The following is a 23,226-nucleotide window of genomic DNA, read 5'->3' as shown; positions in this document are numbered from 1 at the left end:
TTCTGTAGCTTTAATTGAAAACAGTCGTGTTCTTCCAATGGTTTAGGTTCATACTTTTCAAGCGCAGCCTTTTGCAGAGCACTCCACGTGCATTTTTTGTCAGTGCAAGTGATAAGCTGCAATTTTTCAACAGCATTTCTAAAAAAATTGAGATACAATATTAACAGTAGAGTCATTTTATAGAATTAAATTTTACTATGCTTGTTAAATTTATTTATAAGCAAAAAACTAACCTGTTTCAGTAGAGAAGTGTAGCTACTACAGTGAAACCTCGTTTATACGATTCGCACTTGTACGTTTTTCTCGTTTATACGTAACATTCATTTGGCCCCGGCGGTTTCCGCATATAAACCATGTAGAAAGATTTCATTTCTACGTTTCTCGTTTATACGTTTTTCACACTTATACGAATACTTATTCGGTTCCCGAACGGTATTTTCTATTCACTTATACGTCATTATGACAGCTGATTTTCTGATGGATACTCGCGTTACTGTATTTCATTATCCTACCGCTAGATGGCTGAGCCTAATGTTTCGCTTCGCAACCGCTAGATGCCGCGGCTTACAATTTATGCGTATTCGCGTATAAGTTGTCTCGAACAAGTTCTGGCGTGTTCTGGTGTGTAGTGTCACCCAATATCGTGGTACGTCATGGCAAATCCAGCAGGGGGGACGTAAAGAAAAGCAATATCGCTGCAGAAGAAGCTGGAAATTTTAGAGGAAGTACATGATAACCCACAAGAACCGAAGATCAGTGTTGCAAAGCGGCTCGGTCTTCCATATTCAACACTGATGACAATTATCGCCAATTCGGCAGACATTAGGTCAAGTACGTCTAAGGCAAGACCTTTAGGCGAGAAAAGAACACGAACTCAAGAGGGCCCATTTTCAGACTTGGACAAAGCATTGCTCACATGGTTCCAACAAAAACGGGCCGCGAACATACCCGTTAGTGGTCCAATGCTGCAAGAGCAAGCTTTAATTTTTGCAAAAAAATTAAATGTAACTGCTGACTTCAAAGCATCGGCTGGCTGGGTGTTCAAATTTAAAAAACGTTGCGGCATAACCGGCAGAAGTGTTTGTGGGGAAGCTAACAGTGTCGACGAGGCTACTGTAGAGCAGTGGAAGAACATCGATTTGCCTCGAATCATAAAGAACTACGATCTCCGAGATATTTACAACACCGATGAGACAGGTCTGTTTTTCAATCTCCTACCATCTAAAACATTGGCTGAAAAAGGAGACCCCTGTCACGGAGGGAAACAGAGTAAACAGAGACTGACGGTGCTTCTAACAGCGAATGCAGATGGCTCCGATAAACTTCGTCCCTTGGTCATCGGGAAATCACAGAAGCCGCGTTGTTTTAAAGGCGTAAAAAGCTTTCCTACAGAGTACGCAGCAAACAAAAAAGCATGGATGACTGGAGCATTATTTGAGTCGCAGTTAGATAAGCTGAATAACAGAATGCGTCGTGAGAAGAGGAAAGTCTTGTTGTTGCTTGACAACTGTGCCGCTCACCCCCCGGCACTCCGTTTTAGCAACATTGAACTGGCTTTTTTTCCGGCCAACTGTACAAGCCATCTGCAGCCCCTGGATTTAGGAATCATCGCTGCTTTGAAGGCCAAATACCGCAAGATGCTGGTACAGCGGGCAGTCGCGGCACTCGACGCGGGAGAAACGATGCCGAACTTGCATGTTCTGCAGGTGAGTTCGTGATGTTTGGAAATTTTCAACATAAGCACATAGGCCTATAAAATCGGTATTATGCATTCAATTAAGAATGTTTCCGACACGTGATGTTTAGGCAGTGTTTAAATCTTGGAATTTGTTTCTTGTCTATAGGCAATGCAACTGACCGGTATTGCATGGAACCAAGTACAGTCTGACACCATTGCCAAGTGCTTTCAAAATGCAGGAGTCGTAAAGGCGAATGATCTCGATGCCTCTTCTAACGAAGAGAATGAGCTTGAGGGTTTCGAAGAGCCCGGAGATTGGGCACAAGTGTGTGCTGGGCTTCAGTTCGAGGATTTCGTTCATTACGATGAAGACTTGAGTACATGCGCGGTACAGGATGACGATGACATTGTAACTGAAATTCTTGCACAAGACTCAGACGGGGATTCGGACGAAATAGACGAAACTGTCAAAGAAGTCCCGGTGAAATTTTGTGAAGCTTTGTCGGCACTGGAAATTACAAAGCGATATATAATGTCCAAGGTTATCGATGGTAAAGGCATGCAACTCGTCAGTGACTACGAACGTTTCATGTACGAGTGCTCGTTGGCAGAAAAGAAACAAGCCACCATTGACAGCTTCTTCAAACCTAAATAACTGAATCAGCTTTCCTTATCTGACTTTTGTTCCTATTTTACTGTGATTGTTTTTAATCCGTACTTAAGACTAAATAATATATATGATACATAGTACAAATGTAAGAAATGTGCAATATGTACAATACAAATACATATTACTGATTAATTGCGGCGAGTTTCGTTCATTCAATAATGTGTGTGGGTGTATGATTCTAACCTCGAAATGTACCTTGATTTTCTTCGGAACATACAAAATTGGGTTATATGTATATTCCAAAATTCGAAATTTCACTTGTACGATATTGTCACTTATACGTAATTTTTAGCGTACCCCTTGAAATACGTATAAGTGGGGTTTCACTGTACATGGTTACAGCTTTCACTTAGACCAGCCTTGCACGAACATGACATTCCCATTATTTTCCCATTTTGCGATATTGCACCCACAATTTCATGCGGTGGATCTTTTAAACGAGAAGTTTGGAGACAGAATGCAATTATTTTATACTCATTATCACAACTAGTATCTGATTGCTGTAGGCCACATTTCATTAGATGTCCCGCATCAAGTATATCTTCACCACCAATAAAATTTTTATGACTAGGCTGAGTATTTGCAAACTCACAAATTTCTTGTATTGAAATTTTCATATTTTATTGAATTTTTTTGGAAAATTCGAGTTTAATAACTGTAAATAAATACACGCTTTCACATAAGAACACGACATCTGATTTGAAAATGCGTTTCAGAATAGTTACTGCTTCTGCCGCAAGGAGAAGCCACGCCCCCGGCAGATTTCCCAATACTTTTCCTATAGGCGTTCGGGCTCCTTTACTCTAGGCTCCATGGCGCCGCGCAGTGGCCAGTAGTGGCAAAAAAAAAAAAATCTGGACAATAACGCGGCTACTCCCACCACTCAAATTTCAGTTGCTTGCAAGACCTGTATGTCAGACCGTGGCCGCGATAAACATTTGGCAACACTGATCGGACTGGTTCGGAACGCGGCACATGCGGCGGACGCGTGCGAACCTAACCAGATGAGTTGACTACGGGCTACCTAGGACGAATGAATTATCTATTGTTTTTTTTTATTTCATAACACTACAATTTAATATTAACGACATCGTTTTTGAATCTTGGAACACAGAAACAGGTCTATACAGGTGAGTTAACATTTTAATTTCTTTGTTATAGTAATGTGTCTAGACATTCTATAATATTAATTGATTTCTAAATAAGACACAATAGGGACTGTGCACACTAATACATGCATACTAGTTGCGACATCTTAAGTCCAGAACGAAAACTTTGGTCGTGAAAAATGTATGCACGTGCACTAGACCTGTCCTTAAGAAGGCCAAAATCGAATTTTAATGGTCTAACCCCCCAAATTGGTTCGTCATAATTCAAAAAAAATATCAGAATTTAAAAAAAATTTTCCCTCCATATTTACCCACCGCTAGGAAGCCTTACTTTTTCCCATAAGAAAAGCATTGATTTTTCGTGATTGTTAATCTTTTTTTTACCGCTGCCCTAATTATCAGCTAAATAATCGTGTTAAGATTAATTACTTTAACCATGATACATGGAAACTAGATTTAAGATAGCACTAAGCGCAATGTGAATGCGCCTTAAGAATCTCTTCCAGTTGTGTAGCGACATGCGCAGAACACAAAATGACAAAACTAGTCAGTCAGTCAGTAATGGACGTGTCAAAAGACAATAAGAAAGCTGTAAGAGAATCCGTCTCGATCGTCATTACCTTGTGCAATACACCGTCAGTCAGACAACAAAATTAATGTCAGAATATCACTCTATATTAACACATAACGTTTTTACTGAAACAAGAACAAAAGGTATGTAAAAGTAAAACAAATAAGTTGGGATTATAGAACCCTCGTGTAAACGACCGCCATGCAACATGATATATAAAACTACTATAATTTCAATGTTGCAGGCGCCTTTTTTTTGTTATTATTTCAAGAATCTTATTCAACAAATAAAGTCAACAAATACAATAAAAGGCTGTATTTTACTTCACTCTCGATACCCATCTTCAAGTCGCAACAGGTTATGGGCCCAGACATGACCAAGGGTATGTAAGAGAGTTGAAAGGAAAGTCTGGATATAATCGAGTCATGGATACAGTAAGATCGCAACTGGAAAGTCTTGCCCAAGACAGTCAGGGCGAAGTGAACTACGAGTCATGGAGGTTCAAGCTGAATCTAACCTTAAAAACGAAGGACCTATTTCAAGTCGCAACAGGCGTTGAGAATAGACCGCATGGACCAAACACGGACGCAAGCGTCAAGGCCTGGTTGAAGAAGGATATCGAAGCTCAAACGCTAATAGGGTTAAATGTAAGTAGTGATATAGCAAAGAAAATTTGTAATTGTACGACTGCGATGTTGATGCTTGAAAAATTAGAAACGTTGTATGAGAAAAAGTCAGATATTACCATTGAAAATTTGCAAAGATTATTCTTCAGTTATAAATACGACGAAAGTAAATCCGTAATTGAAAACTGTATGAAAATCCAACAATATGCCGACAGACTAAAAGCTGGAGGCGAGGAAATTAAAGAGAGTTGGATCATGTCGAGAATTCTAAATATGTTACCGCCAAAACTATATCATTTTAGAACTTCTTGGGATTGTATGAGTGCTATGGATAAAAATCTAAACAAACTTTTTGAGTTCTTACGTTTAGAAGAAGACAGGTTAAATGAAAGTAAAGACGAAAGTCAAAATTCTCGAAATGCTTTTATATCAAAACAGACAGGAAAAGATTATAAGCCGCCAAGTCAGAAAATTGAATGTCACAAATGTGGAAAGTCAGGTCATATGAAGAAAGATTGCCGGGGTAAGCCATGTGCAAAGTACTTAGAGTACTGTAAGAAAACCTACGGCTGTAATATATGTAAGAAAAGGGGTCATTTTGCAAAAGACTGTTGGAATAACAAAGAAAAGAACGACAAATCTGATAAAGAAGAGTCGACAAAAAAATAAAAACGATAGACGAGCATTCATAACAATAGGTCTATCAGCTGTGGATGTGAAAAATATAAATTCTAAGCAAAACTGTAGTAAATTATGGTATCAAGACTGTGCTGCGACACAGCATATGACTTCTCATGTAGAGTGGATGAATGATTATGTAAAACTCGAAAAGCCTGTGATGGTCTTAATTGGTGATGCAACCCAAATTGAAGGTGTCGGTATGGGGAACGTTAAGTTAGAAGCATTTGATGGTGAACAATGGTGTAAAATCGAACTAAAGGATGTATTACTTACACCAAAGATGCCCTTCAATTTAGTGTCAGTGACAAAAATTTTAGACAAAGGTTATACCCAAACCGCGGATGCCAAAAATTCGGTTTTCATGACCAAAGACCAAAGTGAGATCGTAGCGATAGCAAATAGAGAAGGAAATTTATTTAAAATGATGTTTCGCATGGACAAGTCAGAAAACATACAGAGTGATACAGTCCACTCAACAAGTTGTCTAGTTAGTATCTCTATCAAACAGTGGCATGAACGAATGGCGCACCAAAATATCAAGTACGTCAAAAACATATTAGATAAAAGGGGTGTTAAATATATCGATGACTGGGAAGACTATGTTTGTGAAGGATGTGCTTACGGGAAGCTACACAGAGTGTCTCATCCCAAAAATACCAAAGTAGCCTCGCAACCGTTAGATCTGATACACGTAGACTTAGGCGAAATAGACAATAGATCTCTAGGAGGAGCGAAGTATTTTCTGTTACTAAAAGATGATTTTACACACTACCGAACAGTGTATTTTCTTAAAACAAAAGACGAGGCAGTTAATAAATTAGACACATTTTTAAAATTGGTGCAAAATCAATTTGGCAGGAAGGTTAAAAATTTAAGGTCAGACAATGGTACAGAAATCAAAAATTGTGACACTAAGAAATTGTTAGACAATTTAGGATTGTTTCATAGCAAAACAAATACATACACGCCAGAACAAAATGGTAGAATTGAACGCGAAATGCGCACAATTGTCGAGGCAGCTAGAACCGCAATACAAGCTAAAGATTTAGAAGAAAATTTGTGGGCCGAAGCAATAAATTACGCAGTATTTACAATAAATCAGACAGGTACAAGTTCGCAAAAGGAAAAGACACCAGCTGAACTGTGGTTCGGACGCACGATTGATATAAGTAAGCTAAGAACCTTTGGATGCGACTGCTACGTTCTACTACCAAAACATAAACAAACAAAAATCGGTAAAAAGTCGATGAAAGGTATATTCGTGGGTTATGACTTGGATTCACCAAGCTATAGAGTTTATGTCAATGATAAAAGTGATGTGATTAGTTCTGAAAATGTAATTTTTGATGAAAAATTTAAATCCAATCAAAGCGGTACTGAAATGCAGATACCTTTGACTAAAAACGAAGACAAAAATAATGAAATAGAGCCAGTAGACTCAGATTACGAAACACCTGATAACGATACTTCGGACGAGAGTCAAAACTCTGAAGTAATCGAAATCGAAGATCAAAGTGAGGGTGTAAACTTACGAAATCGTAGTAAAGTAAGAATGCCTAGAAAGTTTGATGATTATGAAATGGGCTGGATAAACAGCTCAGAAAACTTTGCAATGATAGGTGGAGTAGAAGATGTACCTGTGTCTGAAGCTTTGAAAGATAAAAATTGGTACAAAGCAATGCACGATGAGTGCAAGTCTCTAGTCAAAATGAACACATGGAAATTAGTAGACCTACCGAAAGATGTTAGACCTTTATCCTGTCGTTGGGTTTTACGTCAAAAGTTCGACGGCACCTTGAAAGCTAGACTAGTAGCGCGAGGATTTGAACAAGAACAAGGCATAGATTATTTTGAAACGTTTAGTCCCGTTGCTCGACACACATCTATTCGACTTGTGTTAAGTCTCGCCGCGTCAAACAAATTGAAACTAATGACTTTCGATGTCAGAACAGCATTCTTGCATGGTGAATTAGAAGAAAGTATATACATGTATCAACCAGAAGGATTTGACGATAATTCGGGACGCGTTTGTAAGCTTATTAAAAGTATATATGGGCTAAAACAATCGCCTAAAAATTGGAATGAGAAAATCTCATCGTATTTAAAGACTCTAGGATTTGAAAATACTGATGACGATCCGTGTGTCTATTACAATAAAGAAAAAGACATCATTATGATTCTGTTTGTTGATGACGGCATAATTGTGGGAAAAGATGAATCTAAACTGATCCAAACTTTAAGAAGGGTGAATCAAAAATTTGAAATAACATTTGATACTGCAACAAGCAATCGTCTGTCATATTTAGGTATGAATATTGAAGTGAAATCAAATGGCATTTTTGTAAATCAATTCCAGTATACTGAGAAAATTGTCAAACGATTTGATTTTGAATATTCAAATCCTGTATCCACACCAATGGGACGTGGTATGATAACTGACGAAGGAAAACTTGTAAACGACAAACCTCTTGATGGACTAAACTCATATCGTGAAGCCATAGGTAGTTTACTTTATTTAGCTACAATCAGTCGTCCAGATATTAGTTTCGCGGTAAACTATCTTAGTAGGCAGATGAGTAAACCCATGATGAGTCATTGGAAAATGGTGAAACGTGTCTTTCAATATTTAAGAGGCACAATAAACTTTGGAATTTTCTTCAACGGAGACGATAACGTCATAGCTTATACAGACTCCGACTACGGAGGAGATTCAGTGACTGGACAGTCAACGAGCGGTATACTTATTCTAAGGGGAGGTCCTATTGTATGGTACACACAAAAGCAACGTCATGTAGCAAATTCAACAGCCGAAGCCGAATATCGAGCAGCAGTATCATCTATCGATGACATTTGCTGGATAAGACGTTTGGGTAGTGAGTTAGGCTTTGTAAACTTAAGTAAACCTACAACCCTATATATTGATAACAGATCAGCTATTTTTATGTTACAAAATACCCATGAAGGGAAAATCACTAAAGGAAAGAAACATATTGACATTTCACGAAAGTTTATTCAAGAACATTTGGAATCAACTATCACTCTAAAGCATGTGAAGAGCGCTGAACAAATAGCCGACATCTTAACAAAACCTTTGTCATGTACAATCTTCAAACAATTGCGAAGTAAAGTAATTAAGGAGGAGTGTTAAGATTAATTACTTTAACCATGATACATGGAAACTAGATTTAAGATAGCACTAAGCGCAATGTGAATGCGCCTTAAGAATCTCTTCCAGTTGTGTAGCGACATGCGCAGAACACAAAATGACAAAACTAGTCAGTCAGTCAGTAATGGACGTGTCAAAAGACAATAAGAAAGCTGTAAGAGAATCCGTCTCGATCGTCATTACCTTGTGCAATACACCGTCAGTCAGACAACAAAATTAATGTCAGAATATCACTCTATATTAACACATAACGTTTTTACTGAAACAAGAACAAAAGGTATGTAAAAGTAAAACAAATAAGTTGGGATTATAGAACCCTCGTGTAAACGACCGCCATGCAACATGATATATAAAACTACTATAATTTCAATGTTGCAGGCGCCTTTTTTTTGTTATTATTTCAAGAATCTTATTCAACAAATAAAGTCAACAAATACAATAAAAGGCTGTATTTTACTTCACTCTCGATACCCATCTTCAAGTCGCAACAAATCGTAATTCTCAGAAAATGTTGACAGTTATGTTACCTTTTTGTCGAATTTTTTGGAATTCGTTACAAGCATTTCTGGGCTAGATCAATCACATCTTTATTCTCTGTATGTTGCAAAAAACGCGGAAAAAAGCAAAAAATGTCGAAGAACGTCGTTTTGAGAGCTAAAAATAGGAGGAATAAAATGGCAGAGGTTACTGTTGAAATATAGATAGACAATAAAGCTGTACTAAAGTTACTAGGGATTTCTCGCTGTATCTAGTCCCTAGAGACTTTTGTAAGGTGGTACCTAACAACCTTTCTGTAAGACTCGCTCTCCTTTTCTTTCGAATGGGTAACGCGCACGGTCGCAACAAAATTAATACACGTGGTTTCTCAAAAGATATATTGTATTACAGACATATAAATGTGTTGAATAAAACAAATATAACCTGATTCTAAAACACCTAGCCTCGTTAAACATAATCCCAACAGGTTATGGGCCCAGACACCGCGGATCGGCAAAATAAACGTGGATTACAAAGCGAGGTTAGGCTACGGCGTGCAAAACGCCGGTCGGTAGAGTTCGGTAGAATCAGTGTCCGGTAGATATGGAGAAAGTGTACGTAAATACGGGCGTGAAACTCGAGGGGAGCAGCAACTGGAGTATATGGAAGTTCCAGATTAGAGTGATATTACAAGCCATGGGGTTATTTGGTTTGGTCGAGGGCAGTGTGCCAAAGCCGGTGCTAGGCGCGGAAGGATACGCCGACTGGATTTCAAAGAACAGTAAAGCACAAGGAATCCTAGTGACGCACTTGCAAGAAAAAGTCATGGTACATGTAATAACAACGAATTCAGCTCCAGAGATGTGGAACAAACTCATGTCAGTGTACGAGCGGAGATCAGCGACAAGCCTGCATCTTGAACAACAGAAATTTTTCGCGTTGAAGTGCGAAGGGGATGATATATCAGTCTTCCTCGCAAAACTCGAAGAAATGCGGGCCAAAATAGCCCAACTGGGAGAAATAATCTCAGAGCGAATGATCATAACGAAAGTGTTAACGTCACTGCCAGAGAAGTACAAGCATTTTGTTGCGGCATGGGAGTCGGTACCAATACAGAGCCAGAGTATGGACGAGTTGATAGCTAGGCTACTCGTTGAAGAAGAACGATCGACTGACAGAGACTCACCGGTAAAAGAGGAAACGTCGGTAGCGTTAGCGAGCGACAGCTCTCAGAGCGTTGTGAAGTGTTTCGGGTGTGGTAAAGAAGGACACTATAAACGTGATTGTCGGACAGTAAAAGGACACTATAAACGTGATTGTCGGACAATGGAACCGAGTTCGTCAACAACGAACTGAGGCAAGCGTTCGACGAGCGAGGGATAAGACACCAGACGACGGTAGCATATAACCCACAACAAAATGGTAAGAGTGAAAGAGAAAACCGTACAGTTGTAGAAGCGGCAAGGTCCATGCTCATGGCAAAAAGTCTCCACAAAAATTTGTGGGCTGAGGCAGTTAACACTGCAGCATATGTAATAAACAGAACAGGCCCGAGTAAAGTACCAGGAAAAACACCGTACGAAGTATGGTTTAACAAGAGTTGTGACATCAGTAATTTCAAGATCTTTGGTTCTAAAGCAGACGTCCTCGTCCCAGATCAACGCAGACTGAAATGGGACCCAAAAAGTAAAGATGTGTTGTTTGTTGGATATGGAGAGAATACAAAGGGCTACAGGGTGTATTCTCCAGAAACAGGCTCGGTGGACATAAGAAGAGATGTGGCTTTCTGGCCAAATCAACAACAAGAACAGGTCATATTACTTAACCACCCGAACGAAGAGGAACAGCAAAACGAGGAGAGTGAAGACGATGATGATCAGGCAGACCGTCAATCGGGCAGCAGCGTCTTTGAAGAGTGTTACGAGGAGTTAAGTGAAACAAGTGAATCAAGTGGGTCGCAAGTAGATTTAAATGCCACAATAATACGTGAACCGGGGAAACGTAAAATCGTTAAGCCTAATAGATATGCTGATTACGAAACCGGCTTTATAAGTGTACTCAACGAACCGACTACCTATGAAGAAGCAGTTCAAAGCATCCACTCCGATAAGTGGATAGACGCGATGAACAGCGAGCTAAGTGTGTTGCGAGAAAACAAAACTTGGACCGTAGTACCGACCCCGGTAAACAAAAGAGTAATAGATAGTAAGTGGGTTTATAAAATTAAGGAAGACAACGATGGTAATCCATCTCAATTTAAAGCGCGATTAGTAGCAAAGGGTTTCCAGCAAAAAGAAAACTTTGAGATATATGAGGTATATGCACCTGTTGCAAAAATAACAACATTCCGAATGGTATTAGCTATAGCAAATAGGTTAGGATTACCGGTGTACCAGAGGGATGTTAAAAGTGCCTTCCTATATGGAGAGATAAATGAGGAAGTATACATGAAATTGCCAAGAAACGTAGAGAACGGACAAAACACTGTGTGCAAATTAAACAAGTCGATTTATGGTTTAAAGAAATCACCAAAATATTGGAATTTAAAGTTTGATGACATAATAACCAAAAAGGGATTTGCCCGTTCTCAAAACGATTTTTGCCTATACACTAAGTGTAATTCTGTCACTAAAGCATTCTTATTATTGTTTGTAGATGATATCTTGATTTTTGGTACAAACGAAGCAGAAATCTGCGACTTGAAAGTATATCTGGGAAATATATTTAAAATGAAAGATTTAGGTCTGGTATCAAATTATCTAGGCATACGCATCACGCAAAACCTAGAAAAGGGAATTACAGAATTAAGTCAAGCTGCCTACTTAAAGCAAGTATTAAATAAATTTGGTATGGAGGACTCGAAGCCGATGTCGACACCTATGGAAAATAAATTCCAGTTTACTAAACCTGATATGACTAATCCGGTACTAGAGTCAAAATGCCGAAGAATAATAGGCTGCCTTATGTATGCAGTCCTAGGAACCAGACCAGACTTATGCACTAGCATATCGTACCTAAGTAGATACCAAAATTATGCAAATCAAGAACTATATGTAGCACTAAAGCGAGTACTGAGATACGTCCATAAAACTTTGTATATAAAACTAGTATTTAAGAAGAAGACAAGTGTTGAGACCCTATGTGGTTACGTGGACTCTGATTGGGGTAGCGACATAAATGACCGAAAGTCAACGTCGGGATTTGTATTCAAATTATTTGATTGTACAGTTGCTTGGTCGTCACGGAAACAGCAAACAGTTAGCCTGTCCTCTACGGAAGCGGAGTGCATAGCTCTAAGCTCTGCGGTCGTTGAAGCCTGCTGGCTGTTGAAAACCTTAAAAGATTTTAAGATAGCAAATAGAAATCCGATAACCATTCATGTCGATAACCAAGCAACCATAAATCTGGGAAACAACCCAGAAAACAACAAACGAGTCAAACATGTAGACATCAAGTTCAACTTCATTAAACAAAAAATTGAAGAAGGTATTATAACTCTAAAATATATCAAGTCAGAGGACCAACCAGCTGACCTATTTACAAAGCCACTCCCGAAAGAAAAGTTTGATAAATTTGTGAAAGAATTGAACCTTATCTAAAGGAAAAAAAGGGGCGAAACAAATGCAATAATATATGTATTTAGACAATAGAAATGTGCTCCTAAATCGTCCAAAATCAGGGGGCGCACAAGAAGTTCTAGAATAAGAAGAAATCCTATATGTTTGTTAAAATTATATGTACAGTGTATGTAAGATATTTAAAAAGAAAAAGAAAAGAAGCTTTATTGAGGGGGCGTGTTGAAATATAGATAGACAATAAAGCTGTACTAAAGTTACTAGGGATTTCTCGCTGTATCTAGTCCCTAGAGACTTTTGTAAGGTGGTACCTAACAACCTTTCTGTAAGACTCGCTCTCCTTTTCTTTCGAATGGGTAACGCGCACGGTCGCAACAAAATTAATACACGTGGTTTCTCAAAAGATATATTGTATTACAGACATATAAATGTGTTGAATAAAACAAATATAACCTGATTCTAAAACACCTAGCCTCGTTAAACATAATCCCAACAGTTACAAAAAATAGGAAACTTTTCGCTGAAGATGGTAAATTCTCAGAAATCGGTGAAAATATAAAAATATTGAAAAGTATCTTTCAGAGGTCTAAGTAGAGAAGTTAAAATCGGTTAAGTCTTCACAGATTTCATTATTATTATAGAATAATAGAGCAGAACTTCTAGTTTATAAATATTATTTATAAACATTATTTATAAAAAAAGTAACATAACTGTGAACATTTTCTGAGAATTTACGATTTTTTGGCTGATAATTAGGGCAGCGGTAAAAAAAAGATTAAAAATCACGAAAAATCAATGCTTTTCTTATCGGACATAGTAAGACTTCCTAGCGGTGGGTAAATATGGAGGGAAAAGTTTTAAAAAATTCCGACATTTTTTTAAAATTATAACGAACCAATTTGGGGGGGTAAGACCATTGAAATTCGATTTTGCACTTCTTAAGGACAGGTCTAATATTATATCTATGAAGGCCAAGCATTATAGCATTTTTACATGACATACATTTTTTGCGTATAAAACCGAAACTAATCAAGCAATCTTAACGATGTGAATGAGAGAATTGTAGATAACTGAATTACGAAGAAAATTCGGGGTCGATCGACCCGATCGGACGATTAGAAACGGATAAAAGTCGGAAAACCCGTAAAATTTTTGCGTTTTCATAAAAAATTCACAACCTCGACATTTTTAATATTAACAGCTGTTACTTGGCTCAGTAGTAGCTATTTACATGTACTTTATGTATGCGAAACCTAGACTCGGTCGGATGAATAGTTTTTGAACAATTGCCATTTGAATTTTTTCTTTGCGATATTTTCGCGGAGGGCTGTTTGCTCCTGAGGTCGTGGGATTTAAATGTGAAATATGGATTTCGAAACTAGCTGTCATCAGCAACAAAACGTCTATTTCGGTTTTTCTATAAAACGCATTGAAATTTGTTAATAACAAATTAACAAAATAATCTCGAGCTGGAAACTATGCAGTTTTCATCTACTAACTGTCTTAAACATAATTGCACAGTCAGTTGTCAAGTAGTATTCACTTCAAATTTCGGCTGTTTTTCTGCTCTGTTGCTTGGCGTAGTACATTATATTTATTCAGCCAATAGGGGTATACAATTACATTAGGGGTATACAATTAGTTGTGAAAGAAGACGTTTTACCAATACATGCTCGCTACTTTCACGAACGATTATTCGGCTGAGGATAGGAGGTATATGTGGCGGCGCGTGGAGGGGACACACAGCGGGCTCGCCGAGTCATAGACTTATAAAGATAGACTGAGCGCTCCTATTGGTAAGTGGTAAGTACAAGTACTGTCGCCTGGTGTTCAAAATTTAAACTAGCGAAAACGGGTCAGCTGTCATATGGATATTGCTCAACATATTGATAATGTAAACTTTAATTTACAATTATTGAGTTTTTTTTATTGTTAGCTAAGAAACAAACTAAAATTAAAATGGAAAGTGTTGTTGATGATTCGGGTGTACGTTTTTCTCCGAGGGAAACAAAAAGTAAAGCTTTTTGCAGTGTGTATGGATGTAAGAGTAAAGCTTGTAGGGATTCAGATGTCAGATTTCATCTTTTTCCTAAAAAAAACAATTTCATAAAAATTATAAATACGTTCGGTGAAGAAGAAAAAGTAGACTGCCGAAAAATGTGGCAAATTGTGTTAAAAATTGGTAAAAATGTTACCGATAACATGCAAGTTTGTTCTTTGCATTTTAAACAGTCCGATTATTTTTCACCAGGTGATTATATTATATTATATTTGTTTTTTAATTATCTTAATAACTTTTTTATTTGCAATATTAACTAAGGGCATTACTTTCTTATGTAGATTTAAGCTCCAAAGGCAAACGAAGATTAAAACAAAATGCAGTTCCTTCATGTAATTTACCTTCTACAGACAAGACACCAAGATTAATCACCAACAAAAATACTGACAGAGAGACAAGAAGATTACGAAGAGATAAGAGTAGGAATGAAGTATTGCCAGCTAGTCAGCTTAGTTGTCAAGATCAGGATGTGTTAGATACTAATAACTTAGATACTAATAATTTGACAGAGGAACCGGATGACCAAGGAGAAAGTAGTTCCATCAGTTTAGTTCAAGATACACCTCTGCTTACAGAAAATGACCAAATTTTGGCTACAAAACGCCTGGTTGATATTGGTGTTCAGATTAAAAGCGGGGATTTAATCACAGATTTTTGTGATATTTTAAAAACTGAAAAAGAGCTCAACACACTAACTGGTATTATTAATTTTGATATCTTAAAAACTATTATTGACGTGGTAAAGGATGGCTTTCCTAAATATAGATTTGAAACGATGAACCTTCGAAGTAAAATAATAATGACATTCATAAAATTGAAGCATAATTTATCATATGCAATCTTGGCAGTTTTGTTTAAGTATTCATCTTTATCACAGTGTCGAAGAGTAGTCCTTAAGATAATCGATATGCTTTATGTTTGTTTGAAAGAAGGCATTCCTTTTCCGGATAAAGATGAAATTTCTAAGAATCTCCCAGTATGTTTTGATGATTTTAGAAATGTGAGAATCGTTCTAGATTGCACTGAAATATTTATCCAAAGACCAAAAAATCTATGCTGTCAACAAGCAAGTTATTCTCGGTACAAAAGTACTTACACAATAAAATTTATGACTGGAGTAACTCCTGGAGGAATAATATCATTTATTAGTGAAATGTACGGAGGAAGAGTTTCAGATGATGCGATATTTGAACAATCCAAAATATTAAATTATCTAGAAAAAGGTGAAGCAATAATGGTTGATAAAGGGTTTCGAGTTGATAAATTATGCAAGGAAAAAGATATTAAGCTTATAAGGCCTCCATTTAAGAAAGAGCAGCTTCAATTTACCAGAGAAGAATCACGATTGAACGCTAAAATAGCGAGAGCTCGTGTACACGTGGAACGTTCTAATCAACGACTCAAAGTCTTTAAAGTTTTAGGTTCGCGAATGCCAATTGGTTTAGTGAAGAAAGGCAAAGAAATTTTAACAATAATTGGTGCAGTTGTCAATTTAAGCTCTCCGATTTTGAAAGATGATAAATTTTTGTCTGAAAAGGAATAACTTTATTATAAATTAAATCTATTATTCGTAATATTACATTAAAACTATGTAATTCACCTAGAATGTTAATAATAAATGAAAACACAATTGAATATGTTGCAGGTATTTATTTAAATTTAAAAATATTTTTAAAGAACGGTTATTCACAAATAATCAACATTTAATTTTATTTATGTTCATCTGTGCATGCATAGTGTAACATTTCATTGAAATATATTAATTTTAAAGATGTGAATAAATCGTTTACGAATTGTTTATCAAAATCTACTGTTAAAACTTTCATACTTTTATCAAACGAAGAAAATATAATAAAATCAGTTTTTTGAATATTTAAAATACCCATTCCGAACTGAATTTGGCCATAATACTTATGATTTTTTTTTAAACTCAAAATACTTTCATCTTTTGGATTTGTTTGAATGAAATTGAGTTTAGAAATAACTTCATTTACAGGTAAAGATTTACCCTCATATGGACATTTAATCTCTAACAATTTAATTGGTTTATCCTTATCGAAAATAATACCGTCAGGAGAATATCCTAACCACGGATTGTCTCTAGAAATTATTAGTCCGCATTGAAATACATTGGTAGATGGATTTAATTCTTGATATGTTTCTCGAGCAACAGGTTCAAATTTTAGACCATGTTTCATTGCTGGAGTGCTAATATTTGTCGGATAGAAATATTTCATAGACTTATTTTTCCAATTGGGTTTTAAATTTTTTCGATAAGTGTATAACTCGTAACATCGCGAGCCAGTTATTCGAAATTGACGTTCTTTCTGCCAAACACTATAAAATTTTTGAGTTTCTAAACAAATATTATAAGGATTCCCAATTAATTGCTCTAAAAGTTTCTGGCAACATTCTCTCAGTGGTCGGAAGGGTTTTTCAGAAAGATTGAGTAGGATTGATGACGAGAATGAGTGTGAAATCAAACGTTGGATAAGTTGTAAGTTCTCAGGAGGTACAGTTTCAATAGTAGGTTGTTGCAGTGGAGCATGCCTTCCAGTTCTGTGATAAATACATTCAAAAACGTGTGAAAATAAAAATTAAACACAACATGATTGGAGAGTCATAAATTTTGATGAAGTAAATGTTACATACAAGTCATGATTAGAATTGATTAAATTATTCCATCGAAATAGTAAAAAAGTTTAAATTCATCGGCAAATATATACAAAATTGATTAAATTAAAAACAACAATTGTTTATATAAACAGTGAATCATAAAATTGTTTTCATGAAAATTTACTTCAACAAAATTTTCATTAAAAAAAAAATCAATCATAAATAAATTAATCATTCACGCTCGTACGCATGCTCTGACAAAGCTGATTTTAAATTCTTCGAAAAAAGTTTTTCCTTGATTGACTTCTTGACATCATCACTTAGTTCCTTGTGATTTTTCTTTATATTGAAGCAGCCGTGTTCACTCAAAGGCTTTGGATTATATTGTTCCAAACAAGCATTGCGAGGTGCACTCCAAAGACATTTCCTGTCTGTTGATGAAACCGTTTTGAAGCCAGCCAAATCATTACTAAAAAAAAATAATCAAAATATAATTAATTTGGCTTGGTAGTAGAAATTACATACCAAGAAACATTGAAAAAATATATCCCACTGTTTAAACTTGCCGTGTGCAAAACACCAAAACACCAGCACTATGTTTACATGTTCCACTGTTCCCAGCTGTACAGCTGCACACTGAGGAAATAACCTTATCAGTTTTACTAATAACTGTTGTTATTTCGTGAGGATCTCCCCGAGTATTGGATGATTGTATACAATATGATAATAATTCATACTGCTCTTCATTTTCACTCAAAATTCCCGTATAAATTAAATGATTCGCATTGACAACTTGCTCGCCTTCAATAAAATTTCGGCTTCTCGTTGTAGACTCCAAATAATCCAATACTTTGCACATTGATAAAAACATTTTTTTTATTATTAATAGAACTTAGGGTAATGTCCTTTTTTAATGTTTATTATTAATAAAATTTAAGAAACGGATTTGTTTACATACAGTTTACATATGACATTAATCAGCCGACCCGTTTTCGCTAGTTCAAAATATAGTCACCAGTTGGCGTGATTGCAACTCCCGCTTACCAATAAGAGGCACTGACAATTACATATAAAGGACAGAGATATACCGGGAGTACTGCTCTCTCTTTTCAATCGGCGTCATGGTGGGAGACAACGGAGCAGTGGAAGTGGAACAGCTATAGATATAGGCGCATAATTTCGCCTCATTCTCCTCTACCGCCTCGATCCCCGCCACAAATATCGTCAGAGAGAGAAAGGAGTACTCCCGGCATATTTCTGTCCTTTAAATGTTTGCTTCAAGCGGCTCATAAGAGCGCTCAGTCTATATAAGTCTATGCGCCGAGCCTGCTCCTATATCTATATATATGTTACGGCTAAAGTCTCATATTAGCTAAAACTAGGTTCAGTCGGCTGAACTTAGTTATACCCAAAACAGCTGGATAATGCTGACAAAAATAACGAATTTTGGGCTTTAGCCAGCTAATGATAGTATTAGCCAAACACCGCTGGATAAAGTTGAGATTTGTTCTATATCATTTGAAAATGTAAACAATGATTCATACTTCTTGGCGGTTAGTCTTATACTGTCTCGTGTTGGTGTTACTTTTTCTTCTCGAGTCGTTATTATTATCATCGATTAAAATTATCGGTTGATACTTTCGTTCATCAGTGTAGTAAATGTTCTCGAAGGAGCCTGTCGTTTCAGTTTCTGTGTGTGAAAATGTGTGCTAATCCAAAAGAAAGCTTTAAAAAAAAGTTTAATGAAGAATTTGCTGAACTATTGAAACATAAAGATTCGAACAATTTTTACATGGACGAAGAGCAATACAAAGCGTATTTACACGACATTAAAAGTGCGAAAGAAGCCAAAAGTTTGACAATGTTACAGCGTAGACGATTGCACCGATTTGATATTTTTCTCGTCAGAAGTGTAGAAAAATTAATTGTTCCTTTGAAAGAAGGTAATTGTTTAAACATATTGAGAAGTAAATTTTTTTAATCTATCCAAAATGTATTGAATTTTGTCACGAACGCCGCATGTACATACACATAAATTTATCATTACACGAATATGTCATTACTTATTAATATTTGCTTAACGTAGACGAGGAAGCATAGCCTTAATTTCACTATTAAATACATATGAGTTAACCATCTTATAATTCAGTTCGTGGCACGACGAAAGCGCAACGGCGCAGTTGACCGCTGCAACGTCAGCGTTCCCGCGCCCGCCAGATCCCGGGTGTAATCAACATCGGGATGAGGCGAGCGCGAGATCACGCGGCGAGCCTTTGTTCAAAATTGTAAATTCACAAAAATCTCGCTCGCTGTCCGACGCTCCAAGGGGTGTCGGACGAGCGAGCGAAATTAGTCCCGTTAGAGACAGCTAAGAACGGCATCTACGGAACCCGGCTCCTCCAAGGCTGTTGTGTAAAGAGTATCAGACTTAGAATCGCCGACAATTAGAGAGGGAATCCCTCCAATTTCACAAGCGGTATTCAAAAGCGTCTCGCGTCGCGGCGTTAGTCCTTGAAGTTAGAATAAGTGTTTAAAGCTCTGCCACGAACTCAGTCGAGCCGTGTAGTGATAAGTGTGATCATAATCAAGTGAGAGAGTGAGTAGAAACCACCCAAGAGTGAGTAGACGAATGAATGAAACATTAGGTTAAGAACGTTTCCTGTAAGCTTCCTCGTCACCAATTATCTTGCTTTCCAATTTCATTTGATCATTAAAAAGCTTGTCCTCCATCGTAAACATTTCTAAAACTTTAATAATCAATCCTCCATCCATTTCCCAAGGATCGCCCTGTAGAGGACGATCACCTACCAACCCACGCAAAAATAAATATAAACTTCTGCGGATAACTTGGAGGGTTAAGTCGTCGCGTGCGAGACCGCTCCGCACGTGACAATTTCATAATTTTACAGGAGGAACAAGCATAAAATATTATGTTAAAAATGACGAAATGTTCGATGTCTTATATGAAGCCCATATTTCTGTAGGGCATGGCAGAAAACATCGAACAATCTCTGAATTGAGTAAAAAATATAAGAACTGCACACAAGAAATCATACTGTTGTTTTTGAAATTTTGTGTTTCGTGTCAAAAGAAACAAAAATCAACGAAAAAAGGCCTGGTCGTAAGACTTATGATTTTTTCAGAGATGAATAGTAGATGTCAAGTTGATCTTATAGATCTGCAATCAAGTGCAGATGGACCATACTTTATTATGGTGCACCAAGACCATTTAACGAAATTCATTCAATTATGACAATTGACTTCTAAAAGAGTCGTAGAAGTGGCCAAAAATCTACTTGACATTTTTTGTATTTTTGGAGCACCAAATATTTTACAATCTGATAATGGGCGAGAATTCGTTAATTGTATTATACAAGAATTGTGCACGATGTGGCCTGGACTACAGATTGTTCGTGGAAAGCCTAGGCATAGTCGGTCGCAAGGCAACGTAGAAAGGGCGAATCAAGACATAGAAAACATGCTTATGACTTGGATGACAAATGAAGATAGCAATCAATGGTCAGAGGGACTACGTTTTGTTGAATTTATGAAAAACAGGTTGTTGTTTGTAACATAAGAATATATTTTTTCAATTCAATTTATTCAATTATTAACCTTTTTTTAATTTTGTAAGAGCACATCATGCTGGTATACAACGATCTCCGTTTCAAGCGATGTTTGGTTGAAATGCAAAATTAGGGTTATCCACAACAGCCCTACCGAAAGAGGTTTACTTAACCGTTCGTACCGAAAAGGAATTACAGGAAATAATGGAACACAATAGCGCGATTGCAACGGAGCTAGAGATCAACCAATTCGCTGACGACATCTCTGAACAAGAATGCGATTCTAGACAAGATGCAGTAGGCACGCAGACAAAAAGTCTATGTGAATATTGTAACGCCTCGGAAACGGAAAACGGAATATGTGAAATTTGTAAAAAGGAGGCTGATATTACTAACACCAGAATAAATGCTAAGGAATGTTTAATGTCACAAGCTAAAAAAATGAAAACACAATCAAATTCACAATTTCCAATTTGTAAAATTGGTGACACTGTCAGAGTACCGATACCTGGCGTCGATAGAAGACGAAGTGACTTTCAAAATACTTTAATGGTTAGTATTGACGTAGATGACACAAGATTGTATAAGTTAGGGAATGCTGACGGTACGATAAACACAAGATTTACTAGGAATCAATTTACACCATGCAACGCAGAACTAGTCAATCTAACAGCGGTATCAGATGAATTAAAAAGTTTGCGACAACTCGCGAACATTCAATCGCATACTTGTTGACTTGGTTCGAGCGGGGTCCGACTATACCGGTACCTCGACTCTCGAGCTACCGGTAAACGACGCGAGAGGCGTCGTACCAAAGTACAGAGAGAGAAAGCATTCGTATTCTTTTTCAGTTCGTCTCCAGCTCTGTGAAGGAGCACTTACAGACAAAGTCATTCCGAGCTTAACCTGTTAACTAATTTTCGCTATCATTCTAATAAAGTTTACTGTCGTAATTATTATTGTAATTTTCGAGTGTAACAATTTTATTGCAACCCCTTCTACCAGTCATCCAATTATCACTTCTCTTTGAACTTATTGAGTTTTTCTTTTCTATCCAAAAAAAATCCAATAGGTTATGGGCCCAGTCACGCTGACTGCGAGAAGGGATCTAGATTGGTAGAAAAGCGGTTCTCGGAGTGTCGCGAAAAGAGCGGTTTCGCTACGCGAGAAGCGTAAAACGCGGTTTAAAAATGCGGGAAGCGTACCGGTAAGCAATCCCGGTTTGAAAGTCACGTGGTGTAACCGGCGGACGGCCATCTTGAATATTGTACCTCGTGTGAGAGTTCGTGCCACGGAGGCTAGATAGAAGGATTGGGTTTTCCGCAGATAGTGGGTCCGGTAAAGTGAGGATACCTCATTTTCGTAAATATGCCGCTAGGGCGACGCTGCGTTCGGTAATATCAGGGAAATGGCGTCTATTTGTTATTGTTTAGTAGCATGACAATAAATAAGTTTTGAAAGTTTAATAGTTATAAAATAATTAAATGTTGTGCTGATCAATAAAAAATGGTTAATCGTTGTGTAGTTAATGGCTGCACAAGTGGCAGTGCAAGTGATCGTAATAAGCATGCCAAATTGGGAACGAGAAATACGTCCTTATTTACTGTGCCACAGGTAACCTAAATTTTTTCATTTATGATTTACTATTAATAAAAATATTTTAATTAAGTAAGGCAATGATAAACATAAGCAGATAATTATATTTTTTTTTTAATTAGCTTAAAAAATGCTTGACTTGTATTTTTTTCTTTTGAAAAATATAGTTAATTAAATTACGACAAGCTGAGGGAGTGGATTTTTATTTTTTATGTCCATCTAAAAATTATGTGTTATTTTAAAATAAAAAATTGAATTGTTATTTTTGCCTACCTTGATCTATAAATAATAAATCTACGCAGTTCATAAGCTTAAAATTAATTGCAATGCTCATATTCATATTTTTTTTATAAAGCATCCTGATCTGTTGGAATTGTGGGAGTGTGGACTTGTTCAAAAACTGGTTCCGAAAAAAAATTATGTTTGTGAACTGCACTTTAATGAAGAGGATATAATTAAAAGTGATATAATAAAAATGCCCAATGGCACTGAAGAATTAAAGAGGCAACGATATGCACTGAACCAAGGTGCTATTCCAACTTTGAACCCTACAAAGTTAAATGAGAGTAGGAGCACTAAAGATGATGATATTTCAAATATTTCGTATACTCAACCATGTACGAATGAATCTAGCAATATCGTTCATGTAAATGAAAATTGTTTGCAACAACATGCAGAATTACTGAGTGGTCTTGAAAATTGCAATTCAATTATAAACTCTGAAGAAATGAATCACGAGAACGAAGAACCGGTAAGATAAATAAAAATTGTGAATGTTATGTACTACTAGATACTAATGTCCTAAGGGTACAACTGGTTGCAAATATCAATTTTTT

General features: G+C 36.8%; 2 protein-coding genes across 6 annotated transcripts in view; one reads left to right on the top strand and one right to left on the bottom strand.

Moving 5' to 3' along the window:
* LOC107228051 (zinc finger protein with KRAB and SCAN domains 8-like) overlaps nucleotides 1–23,226 on the bottom strand; it is a 490,765-nt gene that overhangs the window by 141,418 nt on the left and 326,121 nt on the right. The gene's annotated exons all lie outside the window — the stretch shown is intronic.
* Nucleotides 14,383–16,191, top strand: LOC124293710. Of its 3 annotated transcripts, none has more exons than XM_046735787.1 (2): nucleotides 14,383–14,567; nucleotides 14,963–16,191. In XM_046735787.1, exons 1-2 carry the CDS (start codon nucleotides 14,513–14,515, stop codon nucleotides 16,153–16,155), a joined length of 1,248 nt encoding a protein of 415 aa, XP_046591743.1. In that variant the 5' UTR covers nucleotides 14,383–14,512; the 3' UTR covers nucleotides 16,156–16,191. The 3 variants fall into 3 exon arrangements, with proteins under 3 accessions (XP_046591743.1, XP_046591742.1, XP_046591741.1); XM_046735786.1 differs by having other exon boundaries at nucleotides 14,894–16,191; XM_046735785.1 differs by having other exon boundaries at nucleotides 14,383–14,804; nucleotides 14,894–16,191.

The sequence above is a fragment of the Neodiprion lecontei genome, chromosome 3 (genome assembly GCF_021901455.1).
Source record: "Neodiprion lecontei isolate iyNeoLeco1 chromosome 3, iyNeoLeco1.1, whole genome shotgun sequence".
Classification (NCBI taxonomy): Eukaryota; Metazoa; Arthropoda; class Insecta; order Hymenoptera; family Diprionidae; genus Neodiprion; species Neodiprion lecontei.
This window is presented reverse-complemented; position numbering and strand designations above follow the sequence as displayed.

Coding starts and splice junctions, on each gene's coding strand:
- LOC124293710 (XM_046735785.1), top strand. CDS start 14,513: ATGGAAAGTGTTGTTGATGATTCGGGTGTACGTTTTTCTCCGAGGGAA. Junction 14,805..14,893: donor GTCCGATTATTTTTCACCAG/GTGATTATATTA, acceptor TTTCTTATGTAG/ATTTAAGCTCCAAAGGCAAA.